At 47.8% G+C, this 19,013-nt stretch overlaps 3 protein-coding genes across 32 annotated transcripts in view; 1 reads left to right on the top strand and 2 right to left on the bottom strand.

Moving 5' to 3' along the window:
* Positions 1-98: 98 nt before the first annotated feature.
* On the bottom strand, positions 99-3,669 carry PRELID1 (PRELI domain containing 1). Its single transcript, XM_055551235.1, has 5 exons — positions 3,411-3,669; positions 2,600-2,825; positions 1,028-1,141; positions 847-925; positions 99-644 (listed from the first exon to the last, which is right to left on the bottom strand). The coding sequence occupies exons 1-5, from the start codon at positions 3,500-3,502 to the stop codon at positions 496-498; spliced, it is 660 nt and encodes a 219-aa protein (XP_055407210.1). The 5' UTR covers positions 3,503-3,669; the 3' UTR covers positions 99-495.
* A 148-nt stretch (positions 3,670-3,817) lies between these two features.
* RAB24 (RAB24, member RAS oncogene family) lies at positions 3,818-8,880 on the top strand. Of its 4 annotated transcripts, none has more exons than XR_008703749.1 (9): positions 3,827-4,326; positions 4,407-4,475; positions 4,680-4,758; positions 4,866-4,933; positions 5,021-5,120; positions 5,334-5,384; positions 5,523-5,585; positions 5,689-5,931; positions 8,706-8,880. XR_008703749.1 is itself a non-coding variant. In XM_055551255.1 (8 exons), exons 1-8 carry the CDS (start codon positions 4,210-4,212, stop codon positions 8,750-8,752), a joined length of 594 nt encoding a protein of 197 aa, XP_055407230.1. In that variant the 5' UTR covers positions 3,818-4,209; the 3' UTR covers positions 8,753-8,880. The 4 variants fall into 4 exon arrangements, 2 of the variants coding, with proteins under 2 accessions (XP_055407230.1, XP_055407221.1); XR_008703748.1 differs by having other exon boundaries at positions 8,351-8,880; XM_055551255.1 differs by lacking the exon at positions 5,689-5,931 and having other exon boundaries at positions 3,818-4,326.
* A 2,884-nt stretch (positions 8,881-11,764) lies between these two features.
* NSD1 (nuclear receptor binding SET domain protein 1) overlaps positions 11,765-19,013 on the bottom strand; it is a 149,251-nt gene continuing 142,002 nt past the window's right edge. For all 27 annotated transcript variants that reach the window (XM_055551115.1, XM_055551084.1, XM_055551118.1 and 24 more), the window contains 3 exons: positions 17,497-17,603; positions 15,445-15,649; positions 11,765-13,677 (listed from right to left, as the gene is read on the bottom strand). In XM_055551115.1, the coding sequence (XP_055407090.1) occupies positions 12,053-13,677; positions 15,445-15,649; positions 17,497-17,603 (1,937 nt within the window). In that variant the 3' untranslated portion in view covers positions 11,765-12,052. The remainder of the gene's footprint in view (positions 13,678-15,444; positions 15,650-17,496; positions 17,604-19,013) is intronic.

Below are 19,013 nucleotides of genomic sequence, written 5' to 3'. Positions count from 1 at the left end.
ACTTCAACAGTGGGACCAAGGCCGAGTGATGTGACCAGCCTGAGGGCCAAAGCCAGAAAACAAGTGGGGTCAAGATTCAAGCTTTCTGACTCCAGAGCTGGGTCCGATTGAATTCGACAAGTATTTATTGAGTGCCTGTTACACGCAAGATTTTGTTTCAGATACTTGGGACACATCAGAGGATAAAACAACGGTCCCTGCCCTCATGGAGCTTACAGTCTAGCATTCATGACCACTTCACCTGGATGCAGTGACCGTGGACAAGTCACTGTGCCTCTGTCCTCAGCCACCTGATGCAGGAGTAAGGAGGCCCAGCTCAGATATGGGTAAACGGCTGGCTGTGCTGGAGATGCCAAACAGGGCACCTACCCTCAGCCCACCACCCAGACAGTCGAGAGGGCTAGAAGCTGGCTTTTAATAATAAAGTACAGGAGGAGGGGGCACAGGGACTGGAGCTGGTAGTCTGCTAGGCTGCTGCTTCGGGGCCTGGGCTGGCTACACGAACTGCTGCTGCTGCTGCTGCTTCTTGGTGGCTGCCTTGCTGGCAAGGTCCTTGGCCTTCTCTGTAGCTGCCAGTGCCGTCTCCTTGGCCTTCTCCTTGGCTTCCTTGGCTGTTTCAACGAGGGTTTTGGGAGGGGCCTCACCTGGAGCAAAGGGTGGGGGCTGGTTTTAGAGAATGCCAAGAAAACCGACCTAAATTACTTCTCAGGACATTTATCTCCTGGGGGCCAGGCTCTGAAGGAAATACTCAGGGTACAGATGAGTTGAGGGTGGGCTCAGAGTAGGCTCTGGCCCAGTCATGGCAGTTAGGACTTGACAGCCTCTGTCTGTGTCCCGAGCCCTCACCTTGCAGCTTGGCCAAGATGTATTCAAAACCCTTCATAGTCTTGGTCACGTTGCTTTTGAACCGCGCGAGACCAAATTCCTGGCAAAAAATGACAAGGGGAAGGATTCAGAGTTGCCCATGGAACCCCAGCCCAGACTCGATGATAAATGGCTTTGGCCCCAGCACCCCAACGCCGCTCACCTGGACAGCTCTGGAGACGCCAAATAAGCTAGAGGAGACCCAGGCTTCCCGGCGGATTTCGGTCCAGCCGCTGTTATCAGAGTTCACACGGTAAACACATCGTTCCTCCACCACCTGTGCAGGCAGGCAAGACAACCACAATCGCGTGGGAGTCCTTTACTTGGCCAAGTTACACATCAATTTGATCCCCTGCCTCTTTTCATGAAGGAAAGCATTCTTTCCCTTACCTTACTGCATTCTCAAATGGCACTTCAGGAAGAGAGGAGGAAGATAAAAAGAAAAAGTCATTTTGCTCTCTCAAAACCTTTCCTCTGACCCTTCACACTAAAAGGCACATAAACTCATGAAATGTCTGTGGTGTTTTCAGCCTGCCTGCCAACCATTTGGGGCTTCCCTTGTGGCTCAGATGGTAAAGAATCTGCCTGCAATGAGGGAGACCTGGGTTTGATCCCTGGGTCAGGAAGATCCTCTGGAGAAGGAAATGGCAACCCACTCCAGTATTCTTACCTGGAGAATTTCAGGGCCAGAGGAGCATGGTGGGCTATAGTCTATCAGTCTACAACCTGATAAGGTTGTAAAGAGACACAGTTCAATTGAGTTCAGTTGTGTCTGATTCTTTGCGACCCCATGGACTGCAGTACACCAGGCTTCCCTGTCCATCACCACTGAGCAACTAACACTATGTGACCACCCTCTTTGGCCCTTAAGCTGCCAGCAATCCAAAATCAGAAAAGGAAATCTGGCAATTACCACAGCTATCCTTACCAGAGAGGAGAAAGTGGACCTGCACATCCAAGAGAAACACTTAAAAAGACACCTGTCACAGCTGAATTGAAAGGGAGGTCTCAGAGATCTTATCTTAGTAATTTACAAAACACAGAGATAGGGCCCTCAGATGACTCTGGGGCAAAGCATTAAGGTGACTCATTCTGTGATTTTGCAGCACACTTCCCCTCCCTGAACTTCACTATTCTCTTTGCACAATAGAGTAAGACCCACTTCCCTGTGTTATTGTGCCGATTAACAGAGAAAGAATAAAAGTGTCCTGAAAGCTTTCAAGGTACTCATAGATGAAAAGTTCCTTAAACTAATAAACCATGGGTTTTCAAGTGTTTTTTTTTTTTTTAAGCAAGAAATCAAAGGTAAGTGGAACTTCCCTCTCCTTGCCCTAAAAGCTCAGGCAGAAATCCATTACATTAGATAGTCAAAGAAGGGGGCAGGCCCAGTCCTCTCCCCTCTGAGGTACCTGCAAGGTACCCTGAGGCTTGATGTTTGAAAACCACCGTCTCCTCTCAGCATGACGCCTGTGGCCCAACCCATACTCCTGCCAGGCACAGTGTGAGTGCCCTGCATTTAGCACTTGCAAGTGGAAAACAGGTATTCCTTCTCCACCGTGTGAACGAGTTAGAAGACAGGCCTAGAGAAGGTAACCGGCTGGAAAGACCACCCGAGTTTGTACTCTAGAGCCATCACTCTTCAGATCTGCTTGAACCATAGAAGCTCTCTCATGGTCCCTTAGCCACATGTATCCAGAGTTCTCTAGTTTCGGGGGGGAAGTGAGAGGGGTCTCACCATCAGCCGGGCGTGGTTGATGTTCCAGGTGAAGGTGGTCATGGTCTGGTTTTGTGGGTCCACAATAGAATCCTCCAGGATGTACACTGAGTGAGCAACATTGGCAGGAAACAGCCGCTCAGCCCAGCGGGGCATCCTGTTCGTCTTGGTCAGGAGTCGTCGGGACAGGAGCTTCTGGTCAGAGGTCACCTCTCGGTGCACTATGTCTTCCGTCAAGACATGTTTGCTGCAGGTGTCGGGGTGAAGGTCACCCTCAGGAGCCTGACCCTGGGAGACTGCCTGCTGAGGTTCCCATCTGGAGCCTCCACGCTCAGAATGGCCAGGCCCTTTTCCAAACTTTCAGAGTAAGCTGTGGTTGTGGCTCAGACCTAAACTGGAGCCCTTGAGCCTCTCCCAGGGCAAATTCCAACTCCCGCCCCCTCGCTGACCTGGATTCCTGGGCATTCCAGCAGGGATGGACCTCCAGATTTATTGCACCACTGGAGAGCAGTCAAGGGCAGAGAAGCAGGCAAGCGCCCAGACTTCCAACCCCAAGACCCCTCCCCAATTCCTGTGCTGCCTCCTCTTCCTGTCTCACCACACTGAGATGAGAGAACCTTAAGCCTAGGGCTTCAAGTAATCCACTGCCCAGGCCCAGCCTCCTTCCAGTACCTTGGAGGCCTAGTCTGGCCGCTTACCCGATAGGGTTCTTCTGCCCTAAACATGGCCAGGCTCTGGAGATCCCCCCACTCGAAGTCGAGTCTTTCCCGGCCCCCAGACTCCGATCTCCAAACAGCGAGGTCGGAGGGTTGCTCTTCCCAGGACCACGTACCTATAGGGATTCGGGTACCGCTGCCAGAAGGCAGCGAACACTTGGTCCCAGGAACTCCGGAGCACGCTCTGGCCCAGGAAATACTTCACCATCGTCCCGGCCGGGGCGGGCTCAGCGCCCGAGCAGCATCAGGGGTGCGGAGCCCGAGGGGCACGCGGAGGCCGGGCTGGAGCTCGACGCTCAGCCGCCAGGCTAGCAGCAGATCAATCGCTACAGCGCCGCACCCAACCAGCCGCCGCCGCCGCAGCCGCCGCCATGAGGAATTATCGGGCCGCGCGCCACTTCCGGCTCAGCAGTGAAGCACCCACCTCTTCCGGTGTCTGCCCACGTGACCCGAAGACCCCGCCCCAAAACTCTCCTTCCCCCTACACCCCTCTCCCTTTCCCCGCCCCCGCCACCGCTGGAGTCGCGGCGCTGCGGGCCGGAGCTGGGTTGAAGAAGCGATCCCCCTGGCTCGGTGGGGAATCTGTGCCGGCGCGGCCTCTAAACTAGGTGGGCGAGCGAGCGGCAGAGCGAGCTAGCAAGTCGGGCGGCGGCGTGCGGCGCCGTTAAGGGCGCTGCCCCGCGCGCTCCCAGGCCGTCCCGGGTCCCAGGCTCTTAGAAGGAGAATTCCTGGGCCCGAAAAGCCGGGGCGGACGGAGGCGTTGTCGTCACTCAAGCTCGTTGCGGCGTGTGGAACCTTAGGTTGGCGCCTGGGGTCGGGGACTGAGGTTAAGGGCGCTGCCTGTCGGAGCGGAGATCCCGGTTTGCCTCGCGCCCCGGCTCAGGACCCTGACGCGGGTGAGGCGGCCCCGGGAGCATGAGCGGGCAGCGCGTGGACGTCAAGGTGGTGATGTTGGGCAAGGAGTACGTGGGCAAGACGAGCCTGGTGGAGCGATACGTGCACGACCGCTTCCTGGTGGGGCCTTATCAGAATGTGAGTGCGCCCGAGGGGGCCCAGCGCGGGTGTGGGGCTAGCCGACACGCGGGGCTCTGATCGCTTTCCCTTGGTTGCAGACCATTGGGGCCGCCTTCGTAGCCAAGGTGATGTCTGTCGGAGACCGGACGGTGACTTTGGGTATTTGGGTAAGTTCTCTGGGCACGTAATCTGGGAAAACCCATTCTTGAGGAGGCGTAGGTCCAGCCTTGTACTGACTTGTGGGCTCACGGAGGTTTCTGTTCTCTAGACCCCAATTTAAAAATAGGGGTCTGGAGTACATATTAGTTTGAAGTCGTGGGGAGTATAGCTCCGTAACTCAGGCCAGGGCTGAGCCTCCCCCTGCCCTTCAGGACACAGCAGGCTCTGAGCGCTATGAGGCCATGAGCCGAATCTACTATCGGGGCGCCAAGGCTGCCATCGTCTGCTATGGTAAGAAGGGTTTGGGCCTGTTCCTCAAACAAGAAGGGGAGGGTGCCAGGCTCGCCTTACAGAACAGCTCCTCACCCTTGGTTGTGTTTCCTGTGTTCCACACCAAGACCTGACTGACAGCAGCAGCTTTGAACGGGCAAAGTTCTGGGTGAAGGAACTGCGCAACCTAGAGGAGGTAGGTGGCCTGACCTCACCAGACCAGGCAGGGGCTGGGGGTCTGGTGGTCCAAGGGAGGTAACCCTGACCTTGTCTTCTGCTCCAGGGCTGTCAGATCTACTTGTGCGGCACCAAGAGTGACCTGCTGGAGGAGGACAGGCGGCGGCGACGAGTGGACTTCCACGACGTTCAGGATTATGCAGACAGTAGCTGCTCCTTTGCTCCTTGGGTTGGGAGTGGGGTGGGGAGGGAAGTGGCGGCTTGGGTGGGTCACAGAAAATGGGGGCTGCCTTGGGAAGATCCCCCACAGAAGACTTTCTCCGGCCTCCCTGCATCTGTGGGGTCGGAAGAGTCCCTGTACTGCTAGTCTGTGCCCACCTAATTCTCAGGTAAGAGGCTTTAGTCATTTCTCTTTACAGATATCAAAGCTCAGCTCTTTGAAACATCCAGCAAGACAGGCCAGAGTGTGGGTGAGTGCTGTCCTTGGTCTCACTGCAGAGCACACAGGGGCAACAAAGGAGGCAAAGAAAAGCCCAGAGGGCTAGGTTACTATGTGATCCCTGGGCTCCTAGCATCTGGTCCTCACTGATCGCCCTTTTTCCTGCCAGACGAGCTCTTCCAGAAAGTGGCAGAGGATTACGTCAGTGTGGCCGCCTTCCAGGTGATGACAGGTGTGTCCTTCCTTAGCTCCTGTGGAGACTCCCTTTAGGCCCACAGCACCTGACCCCCTCCCCCCGACAGCATGTTGAGCTATACCACCTCTCTCTCTGACAGAGGACAAGGGCGTGGACCTGGGCCAGAAGGCAAACCCCTACTTCTACAGCTGTTGTCATCACTGAGTCACCACTCACTGGGCCTGGGGGGGATTCTCCCAGGAAAGCTGGCCCTAGCTCTTGTCTGGGCTTGGGTGATCAAGCATCTGAGCTACCTGGTTTCCCGTGGCAGCAAAGGTGGCACCTGCCTGTGCTGGCCCATGGAGCGGAGACAGCATTGGGGCTGACTGATGGGCACAAGAGGGTAAGGGCTGATTGGGACCCCAGGCTTCTGCCCTGGACAGCAGTTGTGTCTACAGATTATTTAAATGGCTTCTGATTTGTAAATAAAATCAATGCACTGTGAATTACACTCAACCCCTTTCCCTGCTGTCTGGATTGGGTGTCAGGACACCTAGGACTTTCTGGGGCCACCTGGTTGGCCTCACTTCCTATGATCAGGGTTCTTCTCAGGTCTTATTTTCCTTTGGAAACCAAGTGGCTTCACCCTAGGGTTGCAGCTGAGATAATGGAGAAGCAAAAGGGCCCTTTGCTGGGTTCTTTGGTGGGGGCAGAGATAGGGTGAAAAGCTGGAGCTGGGGCAGTGCAAAGTTCACATGATTCCTTCTTGGTGTTAAGAACTTGAAAGGCACTCAGGTGGTATCCAGAGATCAAAGGGTCAAGCATTTCTGCCTCAGACTGGCTGGCTCTACTGCACCTCTGTCACGTCTAGGTCTGTGAGTCATCCCTGTGGCTCAGAGCCTAAGCTTCCCAGCAACATGCTATAATGTGTGGCTTAACAGTAGACAAATTACAGGTTCTGCAAGACTTAGAAAGGTCTTAAGAGATCCAGATTGGGCTCTAACTCAGCTACCCAGAAAAGGGACTCAAACTTGGCTGTGTTCTCCATTTAAAATGAGGTGACTAATACCCAGTTCAAGACTATGAAGAGTATGGTTGAAATGTTAACTGTAGGACTAAATGCTTGTTTTCCCCTATTCTTTCCTGGGGCAGGAAGTTCAGGACGAAGTCACAAAGGGAAGTGATTTCCAGGGTTCCCTGAAAGTATTATTTTTGGGCCTTGGTTGTCAAGATACTTCAGAAGAACCAGATGTTACTGTACACAGGACTGACCTTTCCTTTTCACAAGGAAGCATTATAGCAGCCCTCCCTTTCTGGCATGGGATGCTCAGCTTCTTTGCCTCACTATCCCATTTTAGGCCTGGGCTGGGTCTTCTGCAGTGCTTAGCACCTGCCTCTTAAAAACTAAAAACTTGGCCAAGATGGCTAGACTCATAATCAGAAAAGTGCTTTGGTTCCAGTTCCTTTTTAAAAACCAATTCCTCAAAACCCTTCCTTTGTGTGGGTGATGGAGGCCTCCTGGGCAGGGACCAAGACTGACACCAGCCACTCCCAAAAGTAGCAGAAAGACATTCTGACAGCAGTGGCTACTGGGAGGAAACCCACACCACTTCCCTGAGAGGCCTGGAGGAAGGGCTCAGCTCCATGTCCCCATCTGGGAACCACCTCCGAGTCTGGCTTCTGCTCTCACGCCACACCCTCCCTCCTGTTAGGCTCTATCTCCCCACGGACAACAAAACAAAACACAGGGCAAGGGCCATAAGAGTAAAGTTAAACTTTACTTTACAGTAATTTTTTTTCTATATACAAAGAATTACAGTACATGTTTATGGGGACTCCTAGCACAGGCTCCCCTCTTTTTCACTAAGAGTTTCACTTACTGCTGACAATCTATTGGGGTGAAGGGGGGCAAAAAGAGTGATGGACCTCAGCTGACACCCCCTTTTGCCCCTTAAAAATATAAAGAGATCTCTTATTGTCAGCTTATTTTTTTTTGCCAAGACCTAGAAAGCTGCTCTTCCATGAGCTCCTGTGTGCTGCACTCGCCCATCTTCAACACTCTCACCTACATGCACACAGGCAGCACGCATCTCAGACCTGGAGACTGCCTGTTCTCTGCCCCAACCCTGCGAGTCTAAAGCACCAGAACCAATCATTTCTGCTCCTGCTCCCTGGGCTCACCTCTTATCTGCAAAGGTTTGCTGGATTTCCAAGGTGTTATACCTGAAGCCCCTAAAGAGCCTGATGTTTTGAGAGTCACGGGAAAGTAACTCTAGAAAAGGGGCCACATGTGCTATTTTTGCTTATGTTGATAGGAAATGTTTCTGCCCAGGCTGTGGATTTCTAATTAAAATAAACTCTTTCCACTTCCTTAAGAAATAATATCCTTAGTCTTCATAAGCAATAGAGGTGCTCCCATGAGAGTGAAGAGGTAGTGGGGCAGAAGGTATCTGAGGGAGATCCCACACCTGGAGCTCTCTACCAACCTGTTCAGGCAGTGTGGACGGAGGCTGTGGACAAGGTAACACCAGCCCTGAGAAAGAACTCCCTCATCTGCAAACAGCGTGTATTCCACTTCTGGACTGCACTGGATCACCCCAGGGTCGGGTGCAGGACTCACCAAGGCTCTACCTTCTCCTAACAGAACCTCGAGGAAACTAAGACATGAGATCTCTTCCTCCCAAACAGGAATCTAGGTTTCTCAAGTCACCAGTCCTTCAACCCTTGGCAGTGCTTATTTTTACCAGGAAATTAGCACCATCATTACATTTTTGTGTGTGTACAAAGCAAATTACCTATTCTTTTTTCAATTTACACTATAGCAACCGCTGGCCCTGCTACACTAGCCCTAGGAAGCTCAGCTGAGAGCTAACGGGCCACAGTCAATGAAAGTCTCATGCAGCAGCTACTGAGCTCTAAATGATCTGGAATGTCGAACACATGGAACAGCCCAGTCATTATTCAGGAGGAACAGGGGCTTGTCCCACCTCTTTTCCTGCCATGATCTCAGAGAGGTGAGGACAGTGGGCTAACTCTGACCTCCTGGTTGACAAATACCAAGAGGATGAAGATATCCCCCCCAAAAAGCCTTGGAGAAAACCCACTTTTTATAGGAGCTGATGCAAAAATAAAATAAAATCCATCCACGTTTAGTGCTCTCCTGATTCTTCTCCACAGGGGAAGCTGCCAGGACCAACTTCCTTCCTGCCACTCTGTTCTCATGAGGCAACGTGCGAGTCCAGCTCCAGTGAGTAGATGCTGCCAAGCCTGGAAAAGGATCGCTGATGCACTTCATGCCCTGACTGTAGTGTGGGGTGGAGAATGTAAAGAATAAAACAACTATTTATATCAATGCTAAAGAGGTGGATTTGGTAGTTGTTCAGAAGAGTATCAACACAGTGATTTAAATCACTTCAAACTCAGTAACTTCAGGGGGAAGCAGACATTTAAAAAACTTAAATGCTGTTGTAGCAACAACTGTTTTGCTATGAGAATGGGTTTGCTCCAGTAGAGAAGCAAATGAGGCTTTGAATACAAATTTCAACAGTTTTCATAATTTTCTTCTGAACAGGGCTAAGGGAGGTATTAGTTCTCCAGCTACTTGTGGAAGCTATGGCTTCCTCCTCAAAAAGGCTTCCTGGGGAACCAGCTTAGAGGCAGACTCTTTGAGATCCTGATTTATAAGCACTTGGCCAAATGCCAAAATACCACCTTACACAAAGATCAGGAGTTTCTAAGAGTAAAGATTTCCTGTTAACTGCCAATTCACACTCCCTGGAGAAAAGGTCTCAGTACAGGCTCCAGGAAAATCCCCAAAAGCTGGCAAGGTCACCACCCCCCTTTCATGCAAGAGTCTCTTTTTCCAAGTCTTTCTGACTCTGCTTCTAATTGTACAGTGACTGCTTTCATGATGTTAACAATCTAGTATCAAATGCTATTCATGGGCCTGAGTTGAATGTCTAGTTTCCAATCTAAGAATCTTTCAATGGCCCCCCCAAAACTCTGGCTGGCTGTCCATCCATTTAAAGAGCTACCCTGCCTCCCCCAATCCAAGCACAGTTCAGAAGTTGTTTACTAGGCAGGTCTGGAAGGAAGCTTCCAGTGAATGATGGAGAATGGAAAACTGAAAACCACAGAGTGGTCCACCTTTCCCTCACTCCTTCCTGTCCTGTGAGACATCTAGAGTGGCTGTCAAGTCAATTACCTACCAAAGCCTATATCAGAGAAGCTACTTCATGATCAGACTTCTCCTCTTAAAAATTTTACATAGCCTGCATACCCACCCCCCCAAAAAAAAATTCACAGTTTATTTCATGAAACAAAGAGCTACGGTAATTGAACACACAACATAGTGGAAAGAGATTCTGACAGCGCAGTGCAGTTATCTTTTTCTGATCACAACTACAGATGACAGGAGAAAAAGGGCACAGGACTGGCACCAAGCAGATCCTACTTGTACAACCTAAGAGATTAGGGAAAGGGACCTACTAGCTGCAGTTATATACTTATTATTCTCACACATGATAAATACTTAATATAATGAACTTTAATGTTTTGGGTGGATTTCTTTAAAAATATCTTTTCCATGGTTTAAAATTTTTTAAAAGAAAATAAGATGCTTTGTTTTCTCTTCCTCTTAAACAAAGAGCTTTTCCTCTCTGATGATGTGGGAAGAGAGAGGATGAAAGGGGAGAACTAGGCAGGTGGAATTTACAGAGGAGAGTCTGAGGTCTAAGTGAGATGCAAGAATAGGCCCCTAAACTCAGGGCAGCTCTGCCCAGCCTCTTGTCTCTGCCTGAGTTCAAGTGTCTCAACCCCAGAGAGAGACTTTGGGAAATAAAAGCAAATTCTTTTTAAAATCTTTATATAAAGCGCAAATGCTTCTAAAACAACTATTGTTCCCTCCTTAGAAGTGACGGGAATAACCTCAATAAAAACTCAGGAGGAAGAAATTGGGACAATACAGAATCCTGTTGAGGGTATAAAAGCCATAACTGAGAGACAGAAATGGCCAGGAGACACTGGGGCCAGGAGATGGCCTGTTGGCTAAAGCTGCTGGCTGCATTGGCAAAGCAGAGGTAAACATGTTTGGTCTAGGGACGAGGGGGTGAGTGAATGGGAAGGAACTGGCCAAACAGCACTTCCTGTTGGCAGTCAGTGAGCTGGGTGAATGGTAGGGCGGGGTAGCACCAACAGATTTCCCAGCCCTTGGGCCCCAGCTCAGGGCAGCAGTAACAGATAATCAGCAGTTATGAGGAGTCATCTCTTAGGCTGGACATTGCTCTGTACGCCCCATCTTGCCAGTCATAGGGGAGGGGTTCTGGCTTGCCCTTAGGCTAAGTCAGCAGGTAGGCGCTCTCAACACGGAGCACACCATTTCTCAGGGAGAGGGTGATAGGATCCACTAGTGAAGATGACGACTCCTCCGTTCAGGTAGGAGGGCAAAGGATCAGAAGATAAGTAATTTCTCGCCAGGATCTGGCATTCTTTCTGAGCTGGTGGTGGATCTAGCCCAGAGTTTGCCAGATTTCCTAGATCTACTGCCCGAGACTCTGAAATCTGAAAGCACCTGAGTGTTTGGGGGACAGGCTTGGGGTGAGTTGATGTAAAAGGAGGAAAGTTTGTAGAAAAGGAAGGTAAGCTTGCCAATTGCCTTCTTACACCGAGGGAAAGCTGTGTCCTCAGAGCCCAGCCCCTCAACCAACTGCTCCACCAAGGACAGATCTTTAGACTCTGCAGAGCCCAGCCAGAGGCAGCACCGGCTGCCTAGCCACAGCCCTTGGCTTTGGTGCAGCCCCCTCCTGCCTATAGAGGAGACCTCTGCATGAGCTTGCATGCATGCACACGCACACAGGGACACCTGACCAGGAGACACTCAAGAACAACCACTTCTGGGGCCACAAAGGACATTACAAAATGAGCCCAGAGCCCTAGGGCCCCTCAGACTTCCTGTTATTTATTTCCTGGTCCAAGGTTCTTTAAAAACAACCTGAGAACCCAGGCAGGCATGTTAGGCTCACAGGGATCAGGTCTTATTTATCTCTATACTTCCTGCCAGTGACTAGTACCACACCTAGCACACACAGATGTTCAAGAAATCACCACCGACTTGAACGGCTATTAGTCCTCCCAAGGATTCATCAGGTACCCTCAGTGGGGCTTGGCAGGATTAGATAGAGCTTTGAGAGCCCTACTACCTTCCAACCTGACCAGTGGAATTGAATCCCATGCTTGACTCCAGAGTGGACTTTTTATTTCAAGTTCACCATGAGTAAAGGTTGGGGGGAAAGAGACCCGCGTCTGTCTGTTTCCTTGGCTGGGGCCCACTTGGACTTCCATACATGGCTCACAAAACCACAAGCCCCCCCACTGGCTAATGTCACAAGAGTTCTGAATGCTGGGATATAAGGAAAGAATAACAGTGGAAAAGTGTTGGGGTCTGTTCTTTTTAAGAGGGAAAAAGATTTTTCCCTTCCCCAAGAACCCTGGGGGCAGCTGGTCTGGTCACGTGGCATTTACTGGTGTTACTTCTGTTCTGACTCTGCACACTTGTGACTGGAAGGAGCCTGGTTAAGAGCTGGAAGTGTACTTTGCTCTGGTTTAGGGTCTTGCCCTCTTCCAAGAGACCAGCAAGTCTGTGCCAGTGTCTGTGTGCTCCCGGAGGACCAGCAAGACTGTGCCAGTGTCTGTCCAGCCACCATGGGCCAGAGCCCTGGCCCTGGCGAGGCCTTGCCCAGGGCCCAGGGACTCTGCTCTGTGGGTGCCAGCTTCTTCTCTTCAGTGGAAAGGGACGACTTCCCAAGAGGCCTGAAGGACTGCCCACTCTTGGCAGCAAGTCCAGGTAGTTGCTGGCCCCCAGCCATCTGCTTCACCTGCTTCACCAGGCCTGGCGCTTGACTGGGAAGCCCTGGGGTCTGTTCAGCCCCTGCAGGTGCTCTTCCTGAGGCCTGAGTTGCTGGCTCATATAAAAAAGCCTTGGCAGGGGGCTGAGAAAGAAGTCTGGCCTGGGTGAGTGATTTAACAGCTTGCCAGGAGTGTTCTGAAGGGGCCGCTGCTTTGCCCAGTGGCTGAAGGACAGCATCTGACACACTGCCTCTCTCAACAGCTCGTGGTATCTGTCCTAGACCTTTGCTGGCAGGCCATGAGCTCGACTCCAACACTGGCATCTTCTCATCAGCCTGTGGTGTGAGCTCATGGGGTGAACCTGCCCGATCCTTCTGGCGAGGAGTTAGGTCTATGAGATCCATCACCAAAGCAGCTCTATTTTTTGACTGAGTATTCTGGTCCACGGGCCTCAGTGCTTTTTCTTTAGCTACCAGGGTCTGGACCACAGCTGACAGTACTTTGTCAGGAGGTGGAAGTCTCTGGGACAAAGAGACATGGGATTTGTCAGGGGGTCTGTCTGAAGTCTGGGGTTTGGGACCGCTGGTGACTAGCAGTTTCTCTGGCGGTGGAAGTCTCAGGCCCGTAGGGACAGGGGTTTTCTCCAGTGACTGGGGCCTTGGGCTGGCAGCACCTATGGATTTATCCAGCCTTGGGTCAGCTGTCCCCAGAGGTCTTTCCAGTGGCTGAGACCTGACTGAGGGTGAGGAGCTTGGGCCAGTCACGGGAGAGGGTTTGTCAGATAATTGGGGTCTTGGTCCTGCCACTGCAGGTGGCCTGTCCAATGGCTTCTGGCTGGATACCAATGATTGGGGTTTGGTCCCTGACCCAGCAAGGTCCCTGACCCTATCTACAGGCTGGGGCCTGGAGTCAGTTCTGTCAGGAGGCCTTTCAGGCAGCGGGGGCCTCTGACAAGTCCCTGCCAGAGCTTTTTTGGACAGCGACAGCGACGGGTTGGTGTCAGCAGATGGCTTGTCCGACATCTTGGGCCCTTGAGCAGCCACTCCTGATGATTGCTCTGCCAGGTGAGTGCTTGGGCCTGGAGGCAGTGGTACTGGAGGAGGTACATACTCACGGATCTCCCCCGGTTCCAGAGGGTTGGGCCCACAGGGATCATGCTCAGTACAAGACAGGCGCCCATCCAGTTTGGAGATGAAGAGCATCCCTTCCCGATGCTGCTTGCAGAAGGAGCTGGGACACATCTCACAGAAGGAGGCTGCTTCCTTTCCGCATATGTCACACTGATGCCAAGGACACTCCCATTTCCCTGAAAACACAGAAGTGAAACACAAACTAAGGAAAACAAAACATGCCTGAGATGGGCCACGGCTCTGGAACGAAGTCAAAGGAGTGATTGCAAACTGCTGCCTCCTGCAGAGAGCTTGTGCCCCTTGCCCACATCCCCTCCCTCAGGGTCTGGGCTTTACTTTCTGCGAAATGTGTACAAATAATAGCCAAATATTGTCACAACTAAGTATCAATTAAAAACCAAGCAGGAGTAAACAACAACAGCCAAGGAATAAACCTTGATTTCTATGACTACTTCCAACAAGGAGAGAAACAACAATAATAGAACAAAACCGACTTGGTTTTTAATTGATACTCAGTTGTGACTTAATATTTGGCTGTTGTTTTTACATGTTTTGCAGAAAGTAAAGCTGAGATCCTGAGGGAGGGGATATGGACAAGAGGCACAAGCTCTCTGCGGAAGGCAGCAGTCGGTAAACAACCAGCACCAAGGAGTAAGCCCTGATTTCTATGACTAATTCCAACAAGGAGAGAAACAGCAACAAAACCAAACCCAAAGCTCCCCTTAGATGGAATGTGAACATATTACTTTTCTATATTTAAAAATTCCATTTGTCCTATGTAGCCTTTAAATATTTAACTCTAGGGGGAAAACATCAGTCAATTAAACTGCTTACTTCATTGTTACTAGGAATAGGGAGTAGATACACACGGTGAACAATGGAAACAGATTTATCTCTGCTCAACATTAAAACTGGAAATTAGAACAAATTTAATCTGGGTTGTCTACAAAGAATCAGCAGAAAAGACCCAAAGCCAACCTAAGCTGTTCTCTTTTATCCTCATTTCATGATACCAGAGTCTCTGACATGGACAGCTGTTTCCATCCCAGCTCCTTCAAGTGAACTATGCTAGAGCTCACTCCTGGCTCTAGAACTGGCAAGATGAGATCTATCACAACCCATGCCACCTATGACCCCGAGTAATTGCTTCTGAAACAATTCCCCATTTCCTGGCACTGAAATCAGTGTTATGGCCTTGCCCCCAAGGTATCTCAGTTTCTATTATTTCATTATCCTGGCAACCACATACTGAAGAAAAGCTAATTTTCAGACCAACTCCTCTCACTCCCAACCCAAAGTTCTCTTTCTGCAGTTCCCAGAAGCAGGCTGCTAATGGTGCGTGTCACCCAGAATAGTTTCTCACCTCTGTTGGTTAAAATACATAGCACACCCAAATCCCTGAACTCCTCTAATGTCAAATTATCATCCAAAGATCAGTGACAATTTTTCCAGCCACGTATTTCTGAGTACCACACCTGCTTGCATAGGTTCTCCTGTGTTTACTAACACAACTGCATCTCTTTCAGAGGGAAGTGGGCTAGAGGGGGGCTATAATCACCCAGAAGCTCCAGTCTTTCTCAGCGTCTCTTTCTCTAGAGAGTGAACATGATGTAGTGGGCTTAAAGTCAGAAAACTTCTGGCTTCAAGCCAGTCCCTGCATCTATACGCTTTAATGTGACAAGTCAAGACTCAAGTTTTCTCATCTGGAACATGGGAAGGTAAAAAGGCCTCATCTTTACAGGCTGGTGGGAGGATAAACTAACATAAAATGCTTCATGGAGCAAATGAGTTTCTGTTCCCTTTTCTATAGTCTTTGTTGTCATTTATTTTGATAGTGAGAACATGAACCATACCACCCCTCAATATTATGCATGGGAAGACCAAAGGGCTCTGAGAATTCTGGCAGAGAACAAAGAGAACTCTAAATGGATTTTGGCACCAACCTGCTGGTCGCTTGGTTAGATTGAGACAGTCTGCATGGTAAACTTTGGGGCAGCCTGGCTTCTTACAAGAGACGAGCTGGCCAGCATCCCCACAGCTGAAACATTCATCTTCTCGCTCCTTTGTGACTTCACCCTGGGTTCTGCGCTTCCCCTGTTGCTTCTTCTTGAATTTCTTTGACTTTTCCTCTGTGGCAATGGGTTGATTCTAGAGGTCAAATATTGTTGACACATTAGTTGTATGATCTTGACCAGGTTAACTAATCTCTCTGTGCTTCAGACTCTCCTCTGGAAAGACAGTCCTCATAGACTATTGTGAAGATAAAAAAATGCAGAAAAAGGCACAGGGCTTATCATTGGTACCCAATAAATGGTAGCACTAAGTGTATCTGACATCAACTACTCCTACCACCTGAGTGCAATAAAAGAGAAATATGCTGCTCTATGTTGACACACAAGGCTGGTATTAAAGATCATCCTTTAATGATACGTTTTATTTTTATTCTTAAGTTTGTCTAATTTCAAAACTAAGGAAGACTTCTCTGGGTCACACACATTTCTAAATTTATTCAACAAACCTTCACTGAGCTCTTCATATGAGCCATGCTCCAGCAAGACACAGAAAACTAGTGTGTGGTCTTTGCATTTTTATCTACATCAGTTTAGGTTCATATCCACCACTTGCCAAGACAGACCCTGGAGCAGCCAGCAGGTCTACTGTGTGCTCCCTGCAGCCCACATGCGGCCACCAAACTGCATGGTTTTATCACATTATTTACCTTGGCCTAGAAACATCCAGGACCAATCCAGTTTATTGCCAGCCCACAGTGATCTCCTCCCATTTCTAAACTTCTGTTCTCAAATTTCTCTCTCACTGATTCACCTGTGAAGTGCTACACAGACCTTAAGGATACAGAAACAGACATCCCAAGTACACCAAACACCATTAAATTCTGTTACTATTTTAATTTACAGGGACTAAATCCACTGAATACCTTAAGAAACAAGACCATTTAACCACCATCAAAACAAAAAACAAAATCCAATATACATTTTCTTATTTAATAGATAAAAGAATAATTACTGGGTGTTCTTCATGTATTATAGGTCAAAATGATCCTTTTATTAAATAGTTTCATGCTAATTTTCACTTTTCAGTTCTTAATGTTGACTTTACTATCAAAGACGTATAATAAGAAATACCCAACTGGAGTCACTGTGTACTTTGTATCAAAGTTAAACTTCAATTTTCAGCATGCTGTTACTTATGGTAAGAGTAACTCAGGAAGCATCCAGATATTCACCTATTATGGTTCATTCAATATATAAAAACTTTAACAGTCATTGAAAATGATGGTTAATAAATAATGTAACAGCAAGAAAGTATTTTAAAATAATATCTATGAATTATAAACAACAATTTTTAACAGTTATAGAATTATAATTCAGTTAACGTATACATAAAAAACAGGATATAAGATACAACAAAGTTTATACTCTGTTACATGGCACATGGTTAAGATTAAGGGTTCTTGTATGTATACACTGTTATTCAGCTATACTTCAATACAAAATAAAATGTTAAAAAAAAAAAAATTAAAGGTCCTTAAGAAAAAAATAAGGGTCCTATGTTTATCTACAATCTTATACTACATTTAGAATCTTAAACTCAATATCAGATTCTCTAATATCTTTAAAAAGAAAGACACAAAGAGAGACTGAGAATCTAAGTAGTTTCTTAGGAAATGTAAGATTGACTAAGAGCAATAGAGATATGGGAAGTAACCTACCTTATAAATTCCTATTTTACATCTTTTTTAGCTTCAAAGGTATCATTAATTAAAAGTCAGATTACTCAAAACACTTCAACAATACCCAAAGACCTTCTCTAGTGTACCAAACTGGTTATTAGAAGGCTTAAATTGCCAGTGTCCCTACTGACAAATATTCAATGTCATCATTTCAAACAGACATCTTCTTAAATACTCAGTCCTGCCAACAGGTTAGGGAGAAATGACCACACCATTATCCTTGATGCAAACATTTAACAGGTACCTTTGGCCTTACACCCAAAAAGCCACTGCAGTTTGGGGCTCCACATTTGCAAACGGTCTTTCCATTCCCAAGACATTCTAGATTGTAGTTGAAGGTAAGTTCAGTGCCTGCATAAGAGACCATGAAAATATTAGTATCAATAGTTTTAATTACAACAGTTCTGTATTAACCACAAAAGATACAGACTTCCAAGAGAACAAGGTTAGTTTTTAAGAGGAATAAAAGGGCATATTAACTTTAATCCCACTATATTAATAACATGTTAATGAATTTGAATCTAATAACAATATTAATCAACTAACGTAACTGAACAACAGAAAAACATGACCTAACAAGTAATACTTAAAACAATTTTTACCATTGAGGTGTTACCCAAGTTGTTTAGAATTTTTTTTCTAACCATTCAGATACAAATTGTATTATTACCAAAAACAACAAAATGCGATTTATGCACTGATGTGCCAGGCACCGTGAAAGCTAAGTGTGAAGGAAGCCTGTCTGTCGTCTGTCCCAAAGTGAGCATCTTACCTGGCAGCACTCGAGAGACAAGTCAGTACAGAATAGTATTAGGAACTCTAGACAACAAGACCTAAGCCCTGGCTTTACATCCCAGTTACACCAGTCTAGCTGGGTGAGCTGAGCCTGAGAGTCCATTTGTTAAATGCAGATAACAATCTTACAAGCTTACTAAGAATGACATACTGCACACAGCAGGAATATGTCAACTTTAATAGGAGAATTACAAATTTAACATACAAAAATTCCCCTTTTTCTCACAAGTGCATTTCATCAAAATTGAGAGCAAATAAATCACACAAACATTCAAAATCAAAGTGTGTTAGGGAAAGCCTAACAAACAGAAGAATTTTACAGAAATATACAACGAGACTGTCCCTGGGTAGGGGTAATGGCTTACCATTAATGTACAAAGTGATAACTGTTCAGTTAAAAGTGTCAAAACTGAGGAAGATTTCCCATTTCAGAATGATATATCTTCTATCAGTGAGATTAATTAATATAGGTTTTCATCTAATATTGGAAAGAGATCATCATTCCTTAAATTTGGTTGAGTAAATTATAAAGCAGCCGGCTTCTATTTAGGAATCTTAATGGTACTAATGCTAGAATTACTGTGGCCTGGTAAGAGGTTCACATTGTGAAGAGCCTGAAGGAACAGAGACTGACCAAGGGTATCAGCAGGGTCACATCTAACCTCTCACACCCACTGTGAACTTACTGGACTGAATGATGGGTATTTTTATTTACACTAACCTTTTTTAAAATTTTCTGAATATATAGCTGAATTTTCACAAATTTAATGGGCTTACAATGCAACTCAACCAAATACACAAGTATAAGATAGCAGGATACTTGTTATTACCTGCTGCTCACTCAGCATCCACTACACAAACAAAACTACAGGAGGGGTTAATCAGAGGTTATCAGTGTGCATACAGGAAAGCCATTCTAGAAAAGAGTCCAAAATACAGATATCTGCAATTTGGGGGGAGAACAAA

The sequence above is a fragment of the Bubalus kerabau genome, chromosome 1, assembly GCF_029407905.1.
Source record: "Bubalus kerabau isolate K-KA32 ecotype Philippines breed swamp buffalo chromosome 1, PCC_UOA_SB_1v2, whole genome shotgun sequence".
Taxonomy (NCBI): Eukaryota; Metazoa; Chordata; class Mammalia; order Artiodactyla; family Bovidae; genus Bubalus; species Bubalus kerabau.
This window is presented reverse-complemented; position numbering and strand designations above follow the sequence as displayed.